This window comes from Ursus arctos, unplaced genomic scaffold (assembly GCF_023065955.2).
Source record: "Ursus arctos isolate Adak ecotype North America unplaced genomic scaffold, UrsArc2.0 scaffold_26, whole genome shotgun sequence".
In the NCBI taxonomy this organism is placed as follows: Eukaryota; Metazoa; Chordata; class Mammalia; order Carnivora; family Ursidae; genus Ursus; species Ursus arctos.
The window spans coordinates 39,363,807-39,384,756 of NW_026622941.1; the positions used below are offsets into that span (position 1 = coordinate 39,363,807).

The 20,950-nt window shown below is 59.2% G+C and overlaps 1 protein-coding gene across 5 annotated transcripts; it reads right to left on the reverse strand.

Moving 5' to 3' along the window:
• Positions 1–4: 4 nt before the first annotated feature.
• ADCY6 (adenylate cyclase 6) lies at positions 5–20,648 on the reverse strand. Of its 5 annotated transcripts, none has more exons than XM_057318764.1 (22): positions 20,572–20,648; positions 14,716–15,568; positions 10,981–11,130; positions 10,478–10,599; positions 10,273–10,384; positions 10,006–10,133; positions 9,362–9,520; positions 9,145–9,286; positions 8,909–9,037; positions 8,615–8,640; positions 8,233–8,380; positions 7,895–7,992; positions 7,631–7,718; positions 7,339–7,455; positions 6,899–7,057; positions 6,420–6,598; positions 5,467–5,502; positions 5,254–5,383; positions 4,674–4,937; positions 3,660–3,864; positions 2,713–2,837; positions 5–2,495 (listed from the first exon to the last, which is right to left on the reverse strand). In XM_057318764.1, exons 2-22 carry the CDS (start codon positions 15,565–15,567, stop codon positions 2,370–2,372), a joined length of 3,495 nt encoding a protein of 1,164 aa, XP_057174747.1. In that variant the 5' UTR covers position 15,568; positions 20,572–20,648; the 3' UTR covers positions 5–2,369. The 5 variants fall into 5 exon arrangements, with proteins under 5 accessions (XP_057174747.1, XP_026357773.2, XP_026357776.2 ...); XM_026501988.4 differs by lacking the exon at positions 20,572–20,648 and adding an exon at positions 20,024–20,093 and having other exon boundaries at positions 14,716–15,571; XM_026501991.4 differs by lacking the exon at positions 20,572–20,648 and adding an exon at positions 20,024–20,083.
• Positions 20,649–20,950: the final 302 nt, after the last annotated feature.

Consider the following 20,950-nt stretch of genomic DNA (forward strand, 5'->3'; position numbering starts at 1 on the left):
GGAATTTTACAAAGAATTTGATTTTATTGATATTTAAATATATTAAATATTTCACTGAAATACATGATACACCACCCTCTCCCCCCCCCCCAACAGTGGTTACATTATAAAACCAAAGTCCATGGGCCTCCCATCCACTGACTCCCCCATCACCTGGTGAGAAAGGGGGCGATGGCAGCCCAGGAGAAGGGCATGGTTGGCACTATGGTATGAGGAGTCACGGTGTGAACAGGCTCCTCCCACTTGGCAAGAAGCAAAGACAAGTCACCAAAGACTGAGGTCTTCTCTCTCTGGTCTCCTTACACCCTCACCCCCACCCCAGGGCTCCAAGCAGTCCCTTCCTATCCAGGGACATGGCTGGGGAAAGGAAGTTGATTTTCTGTCCGGACCAACTAGTCTTTTCCCCTCCTCCTGCCATGGCTAATGAAGTGCCTGACGGCCCATTTGGTTGATGCATGAAGATCCCCAAGGGAGGCAATATGAGCCAGAAAGCAGGCCTCTGCAAGGCGCTTGAGTCGGAAAGGGCAAGAGTACCAAGTACCCTTTCCATTCCCCAAACCCAGCAACTCTGGGACCCTCTCTCCTCTGTCTCTCTAATCACCTCCAAGACCAAATGATCTTCAAGCAAAATTCAGGCTAATGCCTCTGGCTTAAATAGGTACAGACAGAGAAACCAAGGCACCAACTACTTCAGGCCTGAGGCAAGGAGGCTGTAGGGAAAGGAGTAAAAGGAAGGCAGAGATAGGAAGGGAATCTAGAGTCCAACCTTCCAACCCTCCTCCTAGCCCTTGCAGGCTTCACGGGGACTGGGGAGCCAGGAACACGCTAGACTGAGACTGAAGGCTGCCGAACGCCAAGTTTCAGGTTCCCTTGCCCCATCTCCTAGTACCAGTATCTGGGTCCTCAGAGAGATCCCATGCTACCTCAGTCCCAAAGTATACCACCAGCTGGGGAACCCAGGAATCTCCTGAGCCTCTGCCCACCAAACCCCAGACAGTTCAAGCGCATGGAGCATCGAGGTTCCAGCAGGCGCCTGGGTCCCTGCCCCAGGCAGGGAGACAGTCATGCTGCACGCGCGGCCCCCAAATGGCACTTAGGGATTTGGCACAAAAAGGACTGCTCTCCCCAGGGCCACCTTCCTCTTGCTACCACACCCCCTGCCACTCCTGTGCAACCTAGGCATCTCTCTCCATCTCTCGAAATCAGAAACGCTGCCTTACTCCCAGAAGACAGGGCCCCACAGGAGCGAGGCAACCCCGGGTAGAGAGCTGAGGAGGAGCACAAGGACACACACAGACCTGGGAAACAGATACACACACAGAGGCCGACATGCACACACATTACACAGACACACAGGCCCTCCCCAGGGCCAAAGACTTGGGAGGACGGGTTTGAGATCAGGGTCATCCTCCTCCGTGCCCTGACCCTTTTCTTTTTGGCAACAGAAGGGGTAGAGATGCTCTGTGCCCCCTTGCCAGCAGACAGCAAGAGAGCACGGGGACAGAGTTACCTGACCATGACCCCAGTGGGGCCCTCAGATCAAGAGTCTGGTACCACCCCGCTCCCTGGCCGGCCTGCTCTCTTTGGCACCTGCTGGTGAACTTTCAACTCCTGATCTTCTGACATCCCCACACACACGCTTGCTCTCTGGCTGGGCATTTTCACAGTACCAATGAGGCCAGATGCCCCTTTCCCTGGAGTTGTGCAGGAACTGGGGCTAAATCTGAGCTGTCAAAAGTCCCTTTGTTCCCCTTTGGGGACAGATCATGGGACTAGGATTTGGCAAATGGAAACATTCCCCTGAAATACGGACAGGGCTGGGTCCCCAGAGCATCTCCCTCCTGGGCCCTGTGCCTAGGAGGGAGACCTGACTGGGGTGGAGTACCCAAAGCCAGGCTGGGGATGCAGGCATAGCAGAGGCAAGCGTGGAAGAGGCACTCCTCATGCCTGCCCCAGTCTTTGTACAAAATATTCCCAGGAAAAAGAGGGAAAGGAAGGGCCCAGCCCTGAGTCTGTTGCCCAGACAGACAGGGAAAGGGTAGGCATGGCAAGCTGCCACTTTAATCCCTCAGACAGGAGGGCTCCTGCTGCCTCTGCTGCCTCCCCTGCTCCTGAAGGCTGGAAGAAAGAGGCAACAGCCCTATCCCAATTAGAAAAGTAAGAGTCACTTGCATAATCCTCTTGGCGTCCCTTGTTCACCAGCCTGAGGGCAGACGAGCGTGGTCCAAGCACAGCCTGCTGGGGTGTTCCCTTTTGTGGTCAGCAGGGTCTGGAGGCTTGGTGGCCCCGCCACAGCTCCAACCAGCGAGCACAGAGTCCACTTAGATGCCCACCTTGGTCCTGACAGCTGAATTTGTAGCTGGGCCCTGCTAACTGGGGGGGCCCCCATTGAGGAAGTAGGTGGTCATCTCCCCCTTGCCCTTCACCTTGACCACCCCTCGACACTCCAGCTGGTAGCCTTTGGCAGCTAGAACCTGGTACAAGTCCGTGGTCACCTGGGGGATGGGAAGGGAACCCATTTAGCCTGGGATCCTTCCTGCTGCATTTGCAGGGGCCCAGGGGTTCTCTAATCATGCTAGCCACCCCCCCAATCCCCACTCCCCAAACCACAGAACACTGCCACCCTACCCCTGTCCTAGTGACCTCAGAGAGACCCCTGCAGAAGCCCTCTGGACCCATACTCTTCCCAGCCTCTGCTCACATCCCCCTCACCTGGATTCGGTCAGGGACCCCTGTGCTGTCCATACGGCTAGAGACATTCACTGTGTTCCCCCAGATGTCATACTGCGGCTTCCGAGCCCCAATGACGCCTGCCACGACTGGGCCCATGTTCAGCCCTGCAATGGGGACAGCAGCAAAAAACTGAGACTAATGGACATTCCAGGGTCAGCCCAGAGAGTCATCCCACCTCCTGGCACCTTTAGAAGGACCCAGAGAAGAAAGTGACAAAGGGACAAGTGTCCTGGTTGTAGGCAATGGCAGATCCGAGCATGTCCCAAGGCGCTCCCCTGCGTTAAGACAGCCGTTGCCCTAACAGTAGCTAAATCCACTGAATGCTCGCTCCGCGCCAAGCCCTCTGGTCAGCATTTCACATTCCATTATTTCATCCCCTCGACAGCCCTAAAAGGCGGGTATCGTCCCCATTTTACAAACGGCCTCAGCAGAGGAGCTGGGAGGTGTGCTAAATAGGCCAGTGAGCAGAACAGCCAGGATCCAAACCAGAGTTTGGATCTAGAACCCACGCCGCTACCACTCCTCCCGCCCACCAGCTCCCAGCTCATCTGTGAGCAAGTGCCTCTTATCAGACGGGGAGAGAGAAGGACACAGGTACTGGAGCTTAAATCAACCTGGTTTCGAAGCCCAGTGCAGCCACCTACTAGCTGTCTGACCTCGGCCAAGTTATTTCATCAGAGAGTCAGTCTCTATCTGTAAGAGGGAGCGGTAAAGCGAAGATTAAAATGTCTAGGACAGCGCCTAGCACACAGTAGGCCCTCAATAAATGATCTCTGTTCTAAATATGAGGCGAGATAGGAGATGGGAGAAAAGGACATCCCAAAGGATTCCCGATGGGGAATCTGTGATGCCATCCCTAGCCTGCTTCCTCAGCCTCACCCAGAAACAGCCCTGGGAAAAGCTGCCAGGCAACCAGACCATCTCACCAATCTTCATCTGGAAATTGTTGAAGGAGTGCTCATTGATGTGTTTCATCTGCTCCATGAGCCGCATGGCATAGTCGGCCAGGGCAGTGATGTGGGAGCGGCCGGCCTGATCATAGGTGCTGGCGTTCAGCCCCGAGGCAGCCATGTAGGTGCTACCAATCGTTTTGATCTTCTCCAGCTGCCGGAACCGCTCCTCGCTGATGATCTGGACAGCACGGGGGGACCGGACTGTCAAGGCGGCGAAGTCAAACGCACGCGCCCTGCCTGATGCTCACTCTTGCCATGCCTCGGCCTCTTCCCCCTTCCCTGTTTCAACAGCTCCCCTCTTTTGAGCGAGTGAGCCCCCGCCTTCCAGCTGGTGTTCTCAAGGCGGGACTGAGAAGCCAGGAAAACAGGCCTCCCTCTCCAGCCCGTTATCAGAACCCCAGGCCAGGACTTAAGCATACAGCTTCAGCTCAACTTCAAAAGCTCCCTCACGGAATCCAGAACCACGGAAGGGACTTTAGCCATCAGTTATTCTAACCATCACTTTTTGGGAAACTGAGTGCCAGAGTGAAGAAGTGACTCGGATCCGAAAGAGCAAATGGCCCATCCCGACCTGGCTAATTCAGGATACTTCCTCATGCTTGCTTCCATTTTCTCTATTCAGGGGCCCGTCTTGCTTCCTTGGGCTCAGGGGGTTCTGTCCATAGATTACTGCCGCCTTAGTCGGTAACGTTCACCTGGTACCTATCCTGTCCTCTCCACAGATCCTCATGGCCTTTGCTCCCCAGCAGTGATGACCCTGCCCCACTGAGGCCGACCTCCTTGCTGCCTCGAGACACCTTGGTGGGTCCTTGTCCTTGTCTCTGCTCTACCTACCCTACTCCTACCCCGACATCTCTGGGTCCCAGCAAACCTCCCTTCCTCCTCCCAATCCAGCTACCCATCCCATCCTGGCCTTCCCAACAAAGTTCTCCCCGCTGCCCTAGTCCCCCCAGCCACCCTGCCAGCAGCAGCCAACCAGACAAGTACCTCGTCGAAGTCAGCGATGATCTCGTTGAGCAACCGCAGACACTCGACGCCCTCGTTGTTGGCCTCCAGCTCCACATAGAACTCAGAAAAGTTGGCAATGGAGGCAAACATGACGGCCACACACTCACACGACTGATAGTAGAGCTCGTCATTCCGGCGCTCCCGGGCCAGGAAGTGGGCAGCCACGTCCTTGGGCAGAATGTTATGCAGCAGTCTTCGGTTGTAGGCCTGGAGTTCCTCCATCTCCTCCTTCTCCCCTGTTGCCTGTGGATACCACACCCATCACCCATTGCCCAACCTTCACAAGGGGTGGTATGGCGGCCAAGGCCTGGAGACGGGCATCAGAGGGAATCACGGGGAAGAAGAAAGGCATGGACGGGTGAGACCTAAAGACCAGGCAGAAGGGTGAAAGGGGCAGGGACAGGAGGAGGCAGGGGTTAGGGGATGGGCGCAGAGAAGGCTTGGAGCCAGAGTGAGCTTGGGCGGCCCGAGCCTTGGCCGGCTAACCAGGTCTGTTTCTGGCTTGGCCCAGGTTCTGTGGCCAAGATCCTCCCCCTCCCCCAGAAGCCCACCCGGTCACCTGCAGTTTCCAGAGGAAGTCCAGGCGCGCAGTTGACTCCACCTGCTGGGCGTGCAGATACAACGCCAGTGCAAACACCAGCAGAATCACGGGGGTCATGTATTTGAGCGCCACCCTCCCTGCAGCTGGGCTGAGGGTAAGCAGAGGCAAGCTCAGCGTCTGACAGAGGCATGTGGCAGCCCTACCCTTCCCCGCCCCAGAGCCCTCACTCACCAGTCCAGCCCGTCGAAAGTCTCATTGGAAGAAGCCCTGGCAGGAAGATACAAGAAACAAAGTCATCGGTTCTTCTTGGGTTGCTGGGTGGGAGCAGAGGGAAGGGGAGACAGAAACTGCATTTACCGAGCACATAGCACAAAATCAGCAAGGGCCAGGGCTTTTGCTTACATGAACTCGTTAAGAGCAGACGTTAAGAGAAGGTTCCACTGCTAGCTCCCCTACTTACCTGTCCTGTGACCCAGAACAAGTTGCTTAAGTCTAGGCCTGTTTCCTCATCAGTAAAAGAGGGACGAGATCTAAATAACATGCGCAAAAGGCCTGGCCTGGCACTTGGCGTGCAGTAAGGCTTCGACAAATGTTAGGTACCACAGTCTTTCCAATCACCTATGACACAGGCGCCATTGCCATTTCACAGACGAGGAAACTGAGGCTCAGAGACATTAACTCACCTGTCCAAGGTCACACAGCTAATGAGCAGCAGAGCGGGATTCAAACCCAAATGACTCCAGAGGCTTTTCCTACCACATCAAGCTATGGCCCCATATCACAAGGGGTGGGGTTTGCAGAGAAAAGCCAGTGTGGTATCCCAGGCCAAGCCCCTACGCAGGAGTCAGAAGTTTTGGTTCCTAGCCAGGGCGCTGCCACCAAGCAGCTGTGTGACCTACAGGTGGTTAAGAGAATGCGTATGAAGGAACCATGCAAACGAGACAGGGAATTTTTTTAAACGTCTGGCCTAAAGATACAGGGACTTCCCAGGACTGGGGTTTCCTTGGGGTGATGGAGGAGTCATATGCTGGGAGCTCCTCCACTGCCTCCTTCTCCCCCACAGATGAGGGGTGAGTGGTAGGTAGCTTTCCAAGGGCACAAGAGGCCTGGGCACCAGAGAGACTCACAGTGGCCAGCAGGGTCAGGAAGCTCCTAGGGGATTAAAGGGCTGAGGATAAACTCACAAGCCATGGACACCAAGCAGCAGGTCATAGTTGTCAAAGATGGTGGCTGGGGGGCCCAGCAGAAGCAGCACCAAATAGACGAGCCCCAGGACAAAGATCACGGCCAACTTCCCGATGCTGCTGATGTGCAGGAAGACAGAGCTGGCCAGGAGACTCAGCAGCATGTTCCCAACGAAGTACTGCGGGGCGATGGCAGCGGCGGCGTCGGGTGGAGGCAGAAGCCAGGCACCCCAACCCCATGCAGGAAGAGCCCTGCACTCCCCTCCACGACCTCAAACCCGAAGCTCCTTCAGCCTCTGCACCCCGCCCCACACCATGCAGGGGCCCCTGGCTGCTCCTCCAGCAGGGACTCTGGTGAGACCTGGGCCCCCTGGTGAGACCTGGGCCCGCAGTGCCCGTCGCCAGGCCTGACCCAGAGGACTCAGTAACCAGTGCTAATCGGGACCACCCCCCATCCCGCCTGAGCACGGCTTGGACACCTCGGGGAAGCTGCAAGTGGGTGCGGTGCCCTCACACAGCGGAGCATCCAGGCCCAGGGAGTAATTGAGCTGCTGCAGGTGGCAGGCTGTGATGTCCGCGGGCGTCACATTCAGCATCCGGGCTGCGCAGGTCCGTATGGGGGTGTGGTTACAGGTGAACTGCAACAGTTGGGGGAGACGTATCAGGGTAAGCACAGAGGGGAGTGGTTACCAGAGCCATGCCCCAGCGCCTTACACCCTGGAGGTCAAAGTTCTCACTGAGGGGTGACAGGAGGTACAGAATTCAAGGAGAAAGGGGGATGGAGTTAACCTCATCCCCTCCGTTGGGATAACGAGCTCTCAGAGGGCAGGAAATGGGTCTTCTTCCTCTGCCCACCCCCAGGACCCAGAGCAGTGCTCGGCACAGACGAAGGGCAGGAGAATCCCCACTGGACCTTTACCATGTTGGCGATGGCAGAGGTGAACACAAGCAAGACTGAAAAGATGCCAACCACGGTGCTGTGCGCCCGAGAGCGGACAATGCTGCGGGAAAGGCGTCGCAGGGCCTTGGGGAAGAGCTGCAGACAGGCAAGAGACCGAGGGTTAGAGACCGTGTCAACCAAGGGGTAAGACCAACCAAGGATGGGGCCCAGGGCGGAGGCCTGGCCTTCTCCTCCCCATCCCCGCGTGGCTCCTCACCACCCCAGCGCAGCCAGCCCTCCCCGACCGGCCCTGGAAGAACGCCCGACATACGGAGCCACAGGAGGACACGGCACAGGTCAGCACGGCGGTCAGCAACAGCAGGAAGATACCGGCATAGGTCCCAAGCATCAGGGTGGAGCTGGGGCACAAGAGGGCCGGGAAAACGTTACTCTGGAACATCTGGGCGCCCTCGTCCCACTCCCCAGACGGGCAGGGGGCAGGCTCCAGGGACCGTGAGCTTGCACGGGTGTCGAGGAAGGTTCGGGGAGGTGGTGGAGGGAAGAGAAGCAGAGCGAGGAGGGGCAGGGCTCTCACTGTGGGAAGACGAGGAGCTGGATAAAGCAGATGAAGCAGAAGACCAACAGCGCACAGGCCACGTAGGCTCCGAAGCGGGGGTCCGCCTTCCGCGAGTACTGAGGGAGAGGAGGCTGAGCTGGGCGCTGCGCTCTGCCCTGGGGAGGCATGGCCCCACCAGGGGCCTCAAGGAGGGGAAGCAGTGGCCCAGTTGATAGAAATCCCCCCTGTGCCCTGTGGTCGCCCACCCCCCATTCCCAAAATAACCTCTCCGGTTCCCTCAGTTGCGCTCAGCCTTCCCTGCCTGGACCTCCCCTCTTCTCTCGGCCCTCGGCCCTCTGCCCTCCAATCCCCCAAACCTTCTTTTCAAGATCTTCTCTCTGGAAGGTGAGCAGGAAGCGGCGCACGTGGTCCTTCCGTAGCTGATCGATGCTGCGGGCATCGATGGCACGGCCCAGGAACTCATCTACTTCATCCTCGGGGTTCAGGGCATCTTGGGCACCCCGGCTGAGGGCAGGGGACATGGCTTCACCGGGGGCATGAGCACTGCCACGTGCGAGGCAATGAGAAGGGAAGGGCATGGGCAGCACCCCAAAACGGAGTGAGCGGGTGTGTGGCCCCTGCTTCCACAGGACACACCTAAGGTCCAGGAAAGAGGGAGTCTCGGCTCCCTGCAACCCTGTCCCAGGGTGCAAGCGCCTTCTCCCCTCCTCCTCCTCCCTCCTTTATAACCTGACTTACTTGTCTTTGCTGGAATCATCAATGCCCTGGAGAAAGGGACAAAGTGTGCAAGTGAGGTGAAGGGCAGACCACCTTCGCCTCCATCAGTCCTTCCCCATCCCCAACAGTGTGCTGAGGGATCCCGCGCGTGCTTGGGGGGCGCTTGGGACCCCTGGCATGAAGTCATCCCTCCTGTCCCCAGTACCAGAAGTCATACGTGGAGGTGTATGAGCCACAGCAAGGAAGGCAGAAGAGGGAAGGGGGGCACAGAGTGTCAGGAAAAGGCCTCGGGTCCTAACACCGTGGGCCCCTCACCATCTGGCGGAAAGCCTTGGAGTCCTTGGTCCGGGAGAAGGCGCGGTCGGGCACCCAGCGCGGCATCAGCCCTTCCATGGAGTTGGCCCGCGTCCGCTGCAGCTTGGCCAGCATGGCCTTCTCCTCTTTCTGTGCAGGCGGCCGGGTGCAGGATCAGAACAGGGGCCCGAGAAGAGGTCTGTCCGCTCCCCACATCTGCCCTCCTCCCTGCCTGCCTGCCCCGCCCCCGGCCTGACCCGTTTCTGGCTGGCCCCCAGGATGAGGAAGGTCTCGATGTGCTGCTCCTTGAGGTAGGCGTTGCGCTCGCCGCCGCGGCCCGGCTCCACCTCGTAGTCGCCGTTCAGGTACTGCAGCGTGGCCCGGGTGATGTGGATGCGGCTGTGAGCAAACAGGAGGGTGAGACCAGGGCTCGCCCGCCTCGCTCCGCCCCCCACCACCCGACCCCACACTCACCCGGCCCGGCCCCCCGCCTCCATGTGGTTGGCCAGCGTCACGTCGTTGGACCACACGTCGAACTGCCATTTCCGCAGACCAAGGACGCCACAGTGCACGCGGCCGCTGTGGATGCCCACGCGCATGTTCACGTTCACGCCCGTCACCTCACGCACCAGCCTGGGGGGAGGCGGCTCGGGCTCAGCTCCTGGCCCGGTCCTCGCCACTCCCGGCCCAGAGCTCGGGCCCTTCACTCCCCTCGGAGCCGAACAGACCAGCACAGACCCAGACGGGGGACACAGGAGCACAGCCTTCGGCTGGACGGCTGGACGTGGGCAAGCGGCTGCATGGCTCTCAGGGACAAAAAGAACCCTGTTCAGCAGGTGCAGCACTGAGCCAGAAAGGGAGGGGTCGCTGTTCTCCCCTCAGGCCTGCTCAGCTAGCACTCACACCGGCCCAAACCCCCTCACGCTGGCTCCCCTACCCTGCCCTCTGGCGGGGGCCTAAGCTGCACAGGCTGAAGAAAGATCCATTCCCCTCCCCACTGATGGATCTCCAAGACAGAGAAATGGCCACAACCGAGAAACAATCCTGAGGACGCATCAAACGGTAGGAGTGGGCCGGGGCACCCTCGGTTCCAGGAAGCCTAGGGGGGCACTGCTTACGAGATGGCCTCGATCATGTCCACCCCCATCTCCACACAGCAGTGGGCATGGTCTGCCCGGGCCTCCGGCAGCCCCGACACACAGTAGTAACAGTCCCCTAAGATCTTGATTCTCAGGCAGTGATTTTCCTAAAGGGGAGAGTTGGGGAGAGTCGCGCTCACTCTCTTGCCTGCCCAGCACCCTCCCTGAGTCACCATCTGTCCCCACTGAGCCAGGCCGCCCCCAGTAAGGCTATGCTCGCCCCACCCCCAGCCCCAGGCCCCTCACCGCAGCCAGCTTGTCAAACCGGGCAAAGAGCTCGTTCAGGGTCATGACCAGCTCCTGCGCGGTGCACTGGGATGCCAGGCTGGTGAAGCCTTCGATGTCTGCAAACAGGATGCTGTGGACGATGGCAGAAGATGGAAGGACCACATGGCCCTCAAAGACTCCCAGGTCCGCCGTCCCTGCCGGTACCCTCCCACCCCCACCCTACCTGACATTGTCATGCTTCTGGATATAGATCTTGTGGAACATCATGTCTTCTTTCTTTGTGTTGATATCTTCTTTCATCTCCATGGCAACATGCTGGGGCAACACGGACAGCAGCAGCCGTTCCTAGACCAGTGGTTGCGACAGGGCACCGCTATCTTCTCGGCCTCACACTGTAATGCCTCCTGATGCCTCCACCACCCCAGAGCCCTCCCAGAAGCCTCTGGAGACCTGAGCTTCCCTTCTGGACCTCCCCCATGAGAACCTACAGCAGATACACGTCCCAGCCCCCTCTGAGCACCCCATGCAACCCCTCACTTGTGCCCCCATCTGCTCTCTCCCACCCTCAGGCAGGACAGGAACCCCAGTGTCCCAGGGCCTGCGTGACGCACAATCGAGCGGGCCAGCCACACTCAGTCCATGGAGTGGTATGGGGCGGCGGACCCAGTCTGCGGGTTCTGTGGGGGTGAGGAGCGGGCCGGCCTCGGACAGGGAGAGCAGCCCCACCTGCTGCCGATTCTCATGCTGCAGGTGCAGCCGGGCCTGGATGTAACCGCGGGTCTCCTGAAAGGCCTGGCGCTGAGACACCTCCGCCGGGTAGTGCGTGCAGATGCCGATGACGTTGGTGCAGAGGAACAGCAGCACGTTGGCACCCAGCTGCAGGAGGGTGGCAGAGGCAGACGGTGGACGCCCCCACCCCCACGACGCACAGGGGCGACCTGCTAGGCTCTGTGGATCCCGGGCCCTGTCTGTCCCCAAGCTGTCCCAACCCCTGTAAGCCATCTCCCCCTTCCCCCACAGGACCCCGGCCCCCTGCCTGGATCACCCCACAGCTAGAAACGGGACTTTGTCACAACTCCCGGGCAGCAGAAGCACCACCCAGGGTAAGATGGGCCCCGGGGCCTGCACCCAGCACGCGACGATTCCCTGCCCCACAATCAGCCCAAACAAAAAGCGAATGCTGCTCCTTCTGCACGTGGTTCTCCTCACAGGACAACACCCAGGGGACTTGTGCTCTCTATCCCCCTAGGAATGCCCAGGACAAGTCCTCTCATCTCTCTGGGGCCTGCATGTTCATCTAGAACCTGGAGAGGGACAGTAAGATTTCTAAGGTCCCTCCCTGCTCTGACACCGCTGGATATAACAGTTACTATTATTATTATTATCGGAGCTAATTTGTTGACGGCCCCCTAGTTAACATTCCTGACTTCTATAGCTGCGTCTACACAGTAACTAACAAATTTCTCCTAACTCTACCAGACAGATAACAGTATCTCACTCTAAAGGTGAGGCACTCCAGCACAGAGAAGCTCAGGAACTTGCCCAAGATCACACAGCTAATAGTGGCTGGTGTGTGACTTGAATCCAGGATAGTCAGACTCCAAAGCCTGTGTCCAAACCCTACTGAACGGTACGTTCCAGATTTCCAAGATTTCTACGCACTCCACTCACCCGAGCTCTTGAGGCCCAGCCTCAGAGCCCAGGCTTGGGAGTCTTCAATTCTACTAACGTGGGACCTTCCCTTCCACCTGGGAAGGGTTGCCACCATGCCCCGGCACCCCCAGTTCTTGCCACAGCCAGGCCCCTTGCCCTAGGACCCTGATCTCAGGATGGTCAGCCCTCCTCAGCATCGGGAGTACTCACCAGAGAGCAAGTCTAAGGAAAACTGGCCTCAGTGTTTCTGGAAATTCAGGGGTTAACCTGGCACTTGTGGCTCCACCCCAGAGTTGGCTGGGGCAGGGCTCTGGTTTGGGGAGAAGGGAGGGAAAGAGCACCAAGTGGAAGCCAGGAATTCTGGGCTTTGCCCAGAACCAGAACTAGTCCTGCAAACTTAATCTCTGGGACCTTGGTTTCATTTTTCTTAGGTAAAATGGAGGGGTAGGTTCAGCAAACCCCTGAGCCCTTTCTCACTTTGACCCTCTAGGACTGGCCTGCTAGCCTCCCTTCCCAGTCCAGCTCACAAGGCCCCCCGCCTAGCAGCAGGGGTGAAGAGGGGGGCACACTATCTCCCCTAGGGGTTTCTAAGAATAGCCCCCAGTGGGGGGAGAAGGGGAGGGGGGTTAACCAGGCAACTTCCCTTCCTGGCCCCAGGAGCCCAAGAGGAAAAAGTGAGTCATGGGGGAGGGAAGGGGAAGGGGGACGGGGACTGAAATAGATCTGTACGCAGACCCCTATCCAACTGTGAGAAAAAAGGGATTCCAGGACACTCTAGGAGACTCCAGGCTGGGCCGGGGTCACCGGGTGAAACTGCTCAGTGCGTCTGAATGAGTGGGTCAGAGGAAAACGAAGGCTCCTTCCCAGGAGTGTGAGCAGGGCTGGATCTGGAAAGGGGCTGCCCGAGGAGCCTAGAAAGGAGGCCACAGCCCCACACTATCCAGATACACACAGCCCAACTGAATACAGGGAATCAATCCTTCTCACTTCAGAGAAGCGGTATGGGCAACCCTGGCTCTGAGGACGGGCACAGGGGCGGGGGTGACTTTCCCCACTCACTCTAAGAACATGCCTGCTGAGACCTACTGGGTCAGGCTGCAGCTGGGTACCCCTGGGGAGGCAGGAGGCTGGCACAGTCCTGGCCTCCGTGGGGCTGCGCCTCCCCAGTCAGGCCCTGGGCCTGGTTCTGGGCACCATGCCAGCTAAGAGCAGAGAAGAGACACCCACCCACCCCTGGCCAGCCAGAGAGAAGGTGGAGGGGTGAAGGGAGGCACCACCTCCAAGCTCCTCCTTCCCCAGGAGGGTAATCCAACTCCAAAGCCCAGTGCCATAGTTACCTGGTGAGAAGTGGGGGGCTAGCAGAGGCAGAAAGACCCTGGCCCTTTAAGAGGTCTGACTGCCCTGTGGGTGCGTGCTCCACAAACAAATGGGCTATAAAGTTACTTTTAAAAAGGTACATTCTGTTCCGGAGCACAAGCTGGGCGGAGAAGGGCATCATGCCAGAGCACCCAGCTTCTCACCCTGGGAGCCCCAGGCAACTTCCTCTTAGTGGGTGGGGCTAGGGTGGGCTACAGGCCACAAGCCCTAGGCAAGGCAGAGGCGGACTCCCTCAAAACTTGAGCAAGAGAGAGGACAGCACCCTCAAAATCAGGGTGCCAAGAGAGGGATCATGAGGTGTGTTGGTTTGGGGCTATGCCCTGAAGGATCTTCTAGGCAAGATGTCCTGGTCTCTGCTCCCTGCTTAGAGGGATGACCCAAGACGACAGACTCCACACGCTCTTGTCTCTCTCAAAGGGACTTCTGGGAAGGCCCTTCCCTGGGTACCATCCCCTACAGCACTCCCACACCTCCCTGCCCCCAGGTGAGAACCCTGCCCTGCCAGGTTCTACTCCACTCTGGTCGAGGGTGGGGCCCTAACAGCAACATCGTGAGGTAGATACTATTTTTATCCCAGTTTTACAGACTGGGAAATCAAGGCTGGGAGAAGTGAGGTTCGTTGTCTAAGATCTCACGGAGAAGAACTCAGCCCATTGGACCAGCAGGTCTGCCCGCAGCCAAGCCTTGATTTCTCACCATCGTGCTGTCAAGCCCCACCCCACACACCACTCAGAACCCGGATACAGTAGCTGGCATGGGCAGAGAACCTCAAGGCAGAGCTGCCTGAGCCCTGGTGCTCAGCGGGAGGACGGGGGGAGGAGATCCGACCCTGACGCCCCTCTTCTACAGTCCAACTCCACTCAAACCATGCCCAGGCCCGGAGAAAACAGATCCCACTCGTTACCCTCCCTGTCCTCTAGAGATGGCCTTGGTCCGGAGAGAAGCAACTCCTCCCTGGCTAACTCCATCCAAACCCTGCTCGATCCTTCCAGATCACCACCTGGAGCTGCTTTTCAGGGATGGCGCTGGCGCCTGAGTCTCAGGTATCATCTTGGGGCCAGAGATGCCAAGGCCGGACGTAGCCAGTGCTGCCCTCTCGGCCCTGCCCGGGCCCCGGGGCTAAACATCACGCTCCCACCTCCAGTGCTCCCTCACACCTATGGGCTATTGCAAGGGCCTCAGGTGGAAGAGCGGCAGACGGTGGCCTGCAGAGCGCAGGCTTGGGTCGGGGGGCCCCCTCTCCTCAGCAGTGCCCTCCACTCCAGACCCTGGATGGAGCCGACCCCTGACACTTGGCCTCCCGTCATCTGCCCCTCCCCTTGGACACAGCACTGTCTCCAGTATCCACCCCCGACCCACCCCCCCCCCCATCGCCAGACCCCTTCTCATTCCCGGCCTGGTGCCCCAAGGCCCACCTCCCTAACTACCCACCTGCTTCCAGAGGAAGGCGTCGCCGCGGTTGAGCTGCCAGGCCAAGATCAAATGCAGGGTGGAGAGGCCCAGGCCGCTGAAGACAGCCGCCCGCATGCGGATGGGCAGGAGCGTGTAGGCGATGTAGACGAAAAACACAGGGCACCAGAGGCCCGAGGAGGGGCTGCGGGGGTCGGCAGCCAGGGCACCCCCCACCTGCACGGCCGCCAGGATGCCCAGCACCACGTAGCTCACCACCCACATGGAGTCCTGGCGGAAGCTGTGCCGGTTACACACCACCATGAGCGCCACGAAGAGGGCGGCGGCACAGGCCAGCAGGGCCACGTAGGCAGGCCGGGGGCGGGCGGGCGCCGCGTGAAAGGCCAGCAGCACGGCCGTGAGCAGCACCAGCACGGCCATCAGCAGCGTCAGGCTGCTCTGGTTCATCTGAAAGAAGTACCGCTGGTACAGGCGCTCCAGCTTGGCCGAGCGGAACTGCTTCGACTGGAACACCTGGGCCAGGCGGCGCCAGCACGATCGCCGGCCCCCGGGTGTCGCGTCGGGGGCCGCCTCAGCCGCCCCGGCTGCCGCCTCCACGTCCTCAAAGCCCAGGGCCACCGCCCGCAGGCCCAGCTCCGTGCCCTTGCCCGGGCCGCCCCTCCGGATGAAGGCCTCATCCTGCCAGGGGCACCGAGGCGGAGCTGCAGGGGTGGGACTGGGGGGCTGCGCATCCCGGAGGCAGCTCATGTAGCGAGGCGTGCAGAAGCCCCCGGGCCGAGTCCCACGGCGTGGACGCTTCTGCCCATTGCGCTCACCCCAGGCTGTTTTCCGTTCATCCACTTTGGGGACCAGGAGGCCACTAAACCATGACATGCTGCTGAGAGAGAGGAACGAGCTGGTATTAACGCCACCGTCACGCCCTTCCACCACCGGCAGCTACCATAACCTGAGTACTTCCATGGCCAAGCTAAGCCCCTCGGTCGGCACAGCACTCACAGAATCCCCGAGGAAGATGATGGTGTCCCCCTTCAACAGGCCGGGAAACGGGAGACAGGGAGGGAGGTAACTGGCCCTGGATCACGTAGCCACAGAGGTGTAAGAACCGACATTCGAACCCAGACCTGCCTGACCCCCAAGCAGCACAACTTAAACATTCACCTCTTCCCTAAAAAGCACTGATCTGTGGGTGGTGACAAACTCAAGCGCCTGTGTCCAGGGGCAGAGCACCCCGTGCTCAGGAGACGTGGGGGGAACTACGGAGTGCCCCCCAGCACGGCAGGGGCACACAGCACCCCGCACTACTGGAGAGCTGCCACCCGCCTCCCGCCGGAGCCTCATCTTCTCATTTTTAACAGAAGCTGACAAAAAATGTCCATTTTAATGTGACAGCCCCTGATTTTTAAATGTTGGCAAGTAATTCACATTTTTCAACACTGCAAGCCAAATAAATCACGTCTGTGGAATGAATTCAGCCTGTGAGCTGCCAGTCGGTGACCTCTCTACAAAAGGGAATCTCTTTCCACATCGTTCCCCATCACACTCACACCATGCACACTTCAGCAGGCCAAATTCAACTTCTTCCTCGGGTCACGGCTCAGAAGGAACTTCCTCAGGGAAGATGTCCCAGCTCCCTTACCCAGACTACACTTCGTCCCGTTTACCCTCTGCAGGTTTCCTCCATAGCACTTATCACAATTGTAATGACATTGCCCCTTGTTCCATGTGGGTCCCCACCCCTCTGACTATAAACTCTGTGAGGGTAGGGATTATCACTATTTGGCTCAGCACTTTATCCCTAGCACCAAGTACTGACCCCGGCTCATGGTTAGGACTTAAGAAATAGGTTGAAAAGACAAAAAGAAAGCTCAAGATGGGGCGTCTGGGGGGCGTCTGGGTGGTTCAGTCGATTAACTGTCTGGCTGCTGGTTTTGGCTCCGGGTCGTGAGATCGAGCCCCGTGTCAGCCCCACCCTCAGTGCAGAGTCTGCTCGGGGTTCTCTCCCTTTCCCTCACCCTCTCCCTCCCACTCTGTTCCTCCCCCAACCCCCCCCCACAGCACTCTCTCTGTCTCTCTAAAATAAATAAATAAAATCTAAAAAAAAAAAAAACAAAAGAAAGCAAGCTCAAGGGCATTGGCATTGAGCAGCTAATGTGAAATAAAAACAAATAGCGATAATCCTGTGACTCTTCTTCCTCCCTGCACTCGAGTCCTATGAGCCTCCTTGCTGTTCCCCAACACACGGTGCACAGGCCGGCCTGGGACTGCGGTGCTCCCCGTGTCCTCCGCCTGCTACAAGAGCTCCTCCAGGTCACAGCTCACATGTCCCCTTATCAGTGAGTCTTTCCCTGACCGTTCTATTAAAATAGCAACCCCCTTTCCTGGAGCTCCCTATCTCCCTTCCCAGCTTTATGCTTTATTTTCCCCCATAGCTCTTATCAGCAACTGCCGTTCTATATATTTTCCTTATTTGCTCATCGCCTCTCCTCCCTGGAATGTCAGCCCCACGAACGCAGGGATTTGGGCCCGTTCTGCTCACTGCCGTCTCTGCCACACCTAGCAGAGTCTAAATAAACGTTCGTCGAATGGCTGGGTAGACAATGCTTTCTCTGGGCTAATTTAAACTTTCCGAGGTTCTCTCACATGCCGAATTCCGTCTGATCTTCACCAAAACCCTGTGCAGCTGCTTCTGGGGCCACCTGGAGCACAGATTTCACAGGGGGCAAAAAAAGAAAGGAAAGAAGGAAAGGAAAACAAGATGCACAGCCGCTTTATAGGACTGGCCCAAGTTACAGAGATCCGGGGCCACCAAACCCACCCCAGATCTCAGGTCTCCTGGAGGGTGTAGCGCCTTGAACCAGGACAGGGAGGGCTCCGTGACAACAGCCTCAGCGTTCCTCTGAGCTGAGCCCAGCTCAAGGGAAAGTGAGGATGAGCGCACTGTCATCTCCTCCATGCCCACAGGGCACCCTGGGGCTCCCGGTACTTAAAACTTGAGAGCCAGCAGCCTTGACATTTGTACTCACTAGGGGACACCTGGGGGGGGGCAGACAAGTGGCGCTTCAAGCAGACACCCAGAGGCCCACAAAAGACAAAGCAGACTGGAGACCTCTCTGCAGGCTGGAAACCGCCCCTAGTTCGCCCTCAGCCAACCTCTCTCAGCGCCCCTTCTCCCATACCCCACAGAGCAGATATCCCCTCTCCCATATCCCTTCAACCCCTTCACACCACCACCACCCTCTGGAGGGACAGATCAGAAATCCAAGACTTTGGGTCAGGTTGGCATTTGGAAAAAGTCACCACAAAATACTTCATTACAAGCATGATCTTTGGAGCAAAACCAGGCTTCAAACCTGAGAGTGATTATGTGCCAGCTGCACAGCCTTGAACATGTGCCTGCCTCCCTGCCTCAGTTTCTTCATCTGTAAAATGGGAATAGTAACAGTTGTGAGGAAAGATTCCAACAGTATCTGTCACACAGTACATACTCGGTAAGTGAGTTCTTCTCCCCCACCCTACACCACTTGGAACCCAAAAGTCTGCCCCTGTCCAAGAAATGGAAAGAGAGAAAAGTCATAAGCAAGAGCACACATCTCCCCAGCCAGCCAGACACCTGGTTCTATCTGTGCCTGTGTCCGCGGTTGTCAGTCCTCAGAGCTGCTGGAGACAGAGCCCAGAGCGAGCAGGTTTCCCACCACCCCCACCATGACATTTTACTTCATTCAGCCTCCTCCTACTCGCCAGTCCCCTGTCCTGTATTTACCATCCCACCCCCCCTCCCCAAATGGCCCAGACCTCTCTTCCCAAAGGACCTGCTTTTGGCTGTGTTCCCAGCCTCCTGGAAGCACATCCTAGCATCTGGCTCATACCCACAGAGGAAGGGGCAGACACTGTCCCCAGAACACTCTGACCCCCCAGGGGGATAGCTTCAGAGCTGTATAATGGTCCAACTAACTGCAGCCATCCCACCTGGGGATCCACTCCAGGCACTGCCCACCTTGGGGAACTCACCAGGCTCCCAGCACTCCTGGCACTCCAGACTAGGCTGGTATGACAAGGAACAGGGGAGGGCACTGTTCAAAGCCACAGAACTTCCCTATATGGTCCCCCAACCCTCACTGTCCAGAAACAGCCCATCACTATAAACCACAGACCACCTCCCTCTTCTCTAGGGACAGGCTCCTGAGCCTGTGCCTCTGACTTCCTCCTCCCCTGGGTCCTGGTCCCTTGCTCTCTCTCACAGATCTGCTGCTCCAGGCACCACAGGCATAGCCATTCAGCTTGGCAGCTGGAGGCCCAGTGCCTCCCAGACCTCAAGTCCCTCCCAACCCTGATTCTCCAGCCTGGACCCAGAGTCTGAGGCAGGCCAAGGCCCAGCCCCAAGGATAGCTCTGCCCACTGCTTCTCCCAAACCCTCTTCCTGGCCACCTCGGTCTGTCCCTGCCCTCCCTGGCACAAGGAGGCTCCAGGGGATTTCAAACGACTTCAGAAAGTTCATGGTAGAAGGCGCTGCCCAGGCAGGGCTCTTCAGTGCCAGCACCGCCCACCATGCTGGGAAGTGGGCCTCAATTCCAGGCCTTTCCAGATGTAGAGGAGCCTCCCCCAGGGCCTGTGTCTGGAGGTCCAGGACTGCCTTCTCCTCCCTTCCCCAATCCTCGGTCTCCCCGAAGACTGCAGAAGGCTCCCGCTTCCACACCCAACCACACAGCCCCCACCACCACCACCACACAAGGTTTTTCCACCTCACAGGGGTGTTGTGGTAAGGGGAGGGTATGGGAAGAGAATCCCCGCCGCCTGCTTCCACGTCTAGGTTTTCAGTCAGGCCCTGCTGAGAATCAAGTCTGCTCCCCCCGGCCCCCTGCAGCGGGCCCTGACACCACCCTTTTCATTGCCAAGGTCTGGGGTTAGGGGAGTGGAGGGAACTCCTACAGGCAGAGGGCATCCCTCCTCCGCCCGGCCTGCCCCCTCCCCTAAACACAATCACACTCTACCCCAAACTCGTAGGCTCACCCCACAGCCCCGCTGCAAAACCCTCCGCCACCCCTCCCCCAGTACAAGCCTTCCCCCAGGTCCCAGCAAGCTGGGCACTCGCTTCGGATGGAGGAAGGCAGTGAAGGGTGGGAGCCTGAGCCCCCCATCTCCTCCCAGATTTCTCTCTCCAGCCCCAACGGCCTCAGGCTCCCCTCCAAACACTATCGAGCCTCCCCATCGCACGCTTCCGTGCCCGCAACAACAAAAAAACTCTCGGGAGCCGCGCGGGAGTCTTCACGCCCCCCGAGACCCGAGCGCCCAGCGCCGCCGCTCCCCCCGCCGCTCCTCCGCGCGGGCTCACCTGCCGGCCCGGCTCCGCGCCTCCCCCGGGCCCCCGCCCCGCCGCCCCCGCGGGCTCCGGCCCGCCGGCCGGCCCTCCCGCGGTCGTGCTCCGTGCCCGCGCGTCCCGGCCGTCCCTCCAGCCGTCCGCAGTCCGCCCGGCCCGCGCCCCCTCCTTGCTGGCCAGCGCAGCCGCCCTCTACCCCGGATCCAGAAGTCCCCTCCCCGCCGGCTCCCGGACTCCCCGCCTTAAAGGCACAAGCTCCTATTGTCTGGGCGCCCCCTCCCCCTCCGCCTCCCGAGCCCCGCGCAGGGGCCCACTCCCCTTCCGAGGAGCCGGGTAGGGGTGGGGGAGCCCGAGCAGCGCCCCTCCCTCCGCGCGCCCCCTCCTCTCTCCCGCCGCTCCCTCCCCCAGTCCTGGGAAAACAAGCGGCTTCTGTTCTGGGATCAAGACCCCGAGGGAGGGGGCCGTCCCGCCCGCTGCCCCTTCCCTCCACCCCCCCTGCTGCCTCCTGCGGCGTTCTCCGCCCACCCTCACCCAGGGGTCCCCGGGCGCGCCTGCAAACGCACTCTGTTTCTCGGCGACTGGCCCCCGCCCGGACCACGGAGGGTCGGCTTCCTTCCGGCCGGGGTCCCCCGGGGCTGAACCCTCGCCCAGCGCCCACTCCTCACTCCTCCTCCCTTCCTCCCTCCCCCAGCCCCCACCCTGCCATTCCCGCCCAGCCGCCACGGCCCCGCTCCCTCCCGCGGGAACTCAGTTTAATAATTAATTAAGATTTCATTCCACCGGGCGCCAGGTGTGTGCGGCCTGCTTCCCCACACGCCACTTGTTTCTTCCTCCCCCAACCCTCTGGGGCACCGACCCAACGCGAATCTGCTGCACCCAGAGCCCAAAAGGGGGACTGAAGGAAGGGGCGCTTCCCCCCCCCCCCCCACTGGCCCCTTTCCC

Coding starts and splice junctions, on each gene's coding strand:
- ADCY6 (XM_057318764.1), bottom strand. CDS start 15,567: ATGTCATGGTTTAGTGGCCTCCTGGTCCCCAAAGTGGATGAACGGAAA. Junction 10,600..10,980: donor AGCATGAGAATCGGCAGCAG/GTGGGGCTGCTC, acceptor CCACTGGTCTAG/GAACGGCTGCTGCTGTCCGT. Junction 10,385..10,477: donor CAGAAGCATGACAATGTCAG/GTAGGGTGGGGG, acceptor CATCGTCCACAG/CATCCTGTTTGCAGACATCG.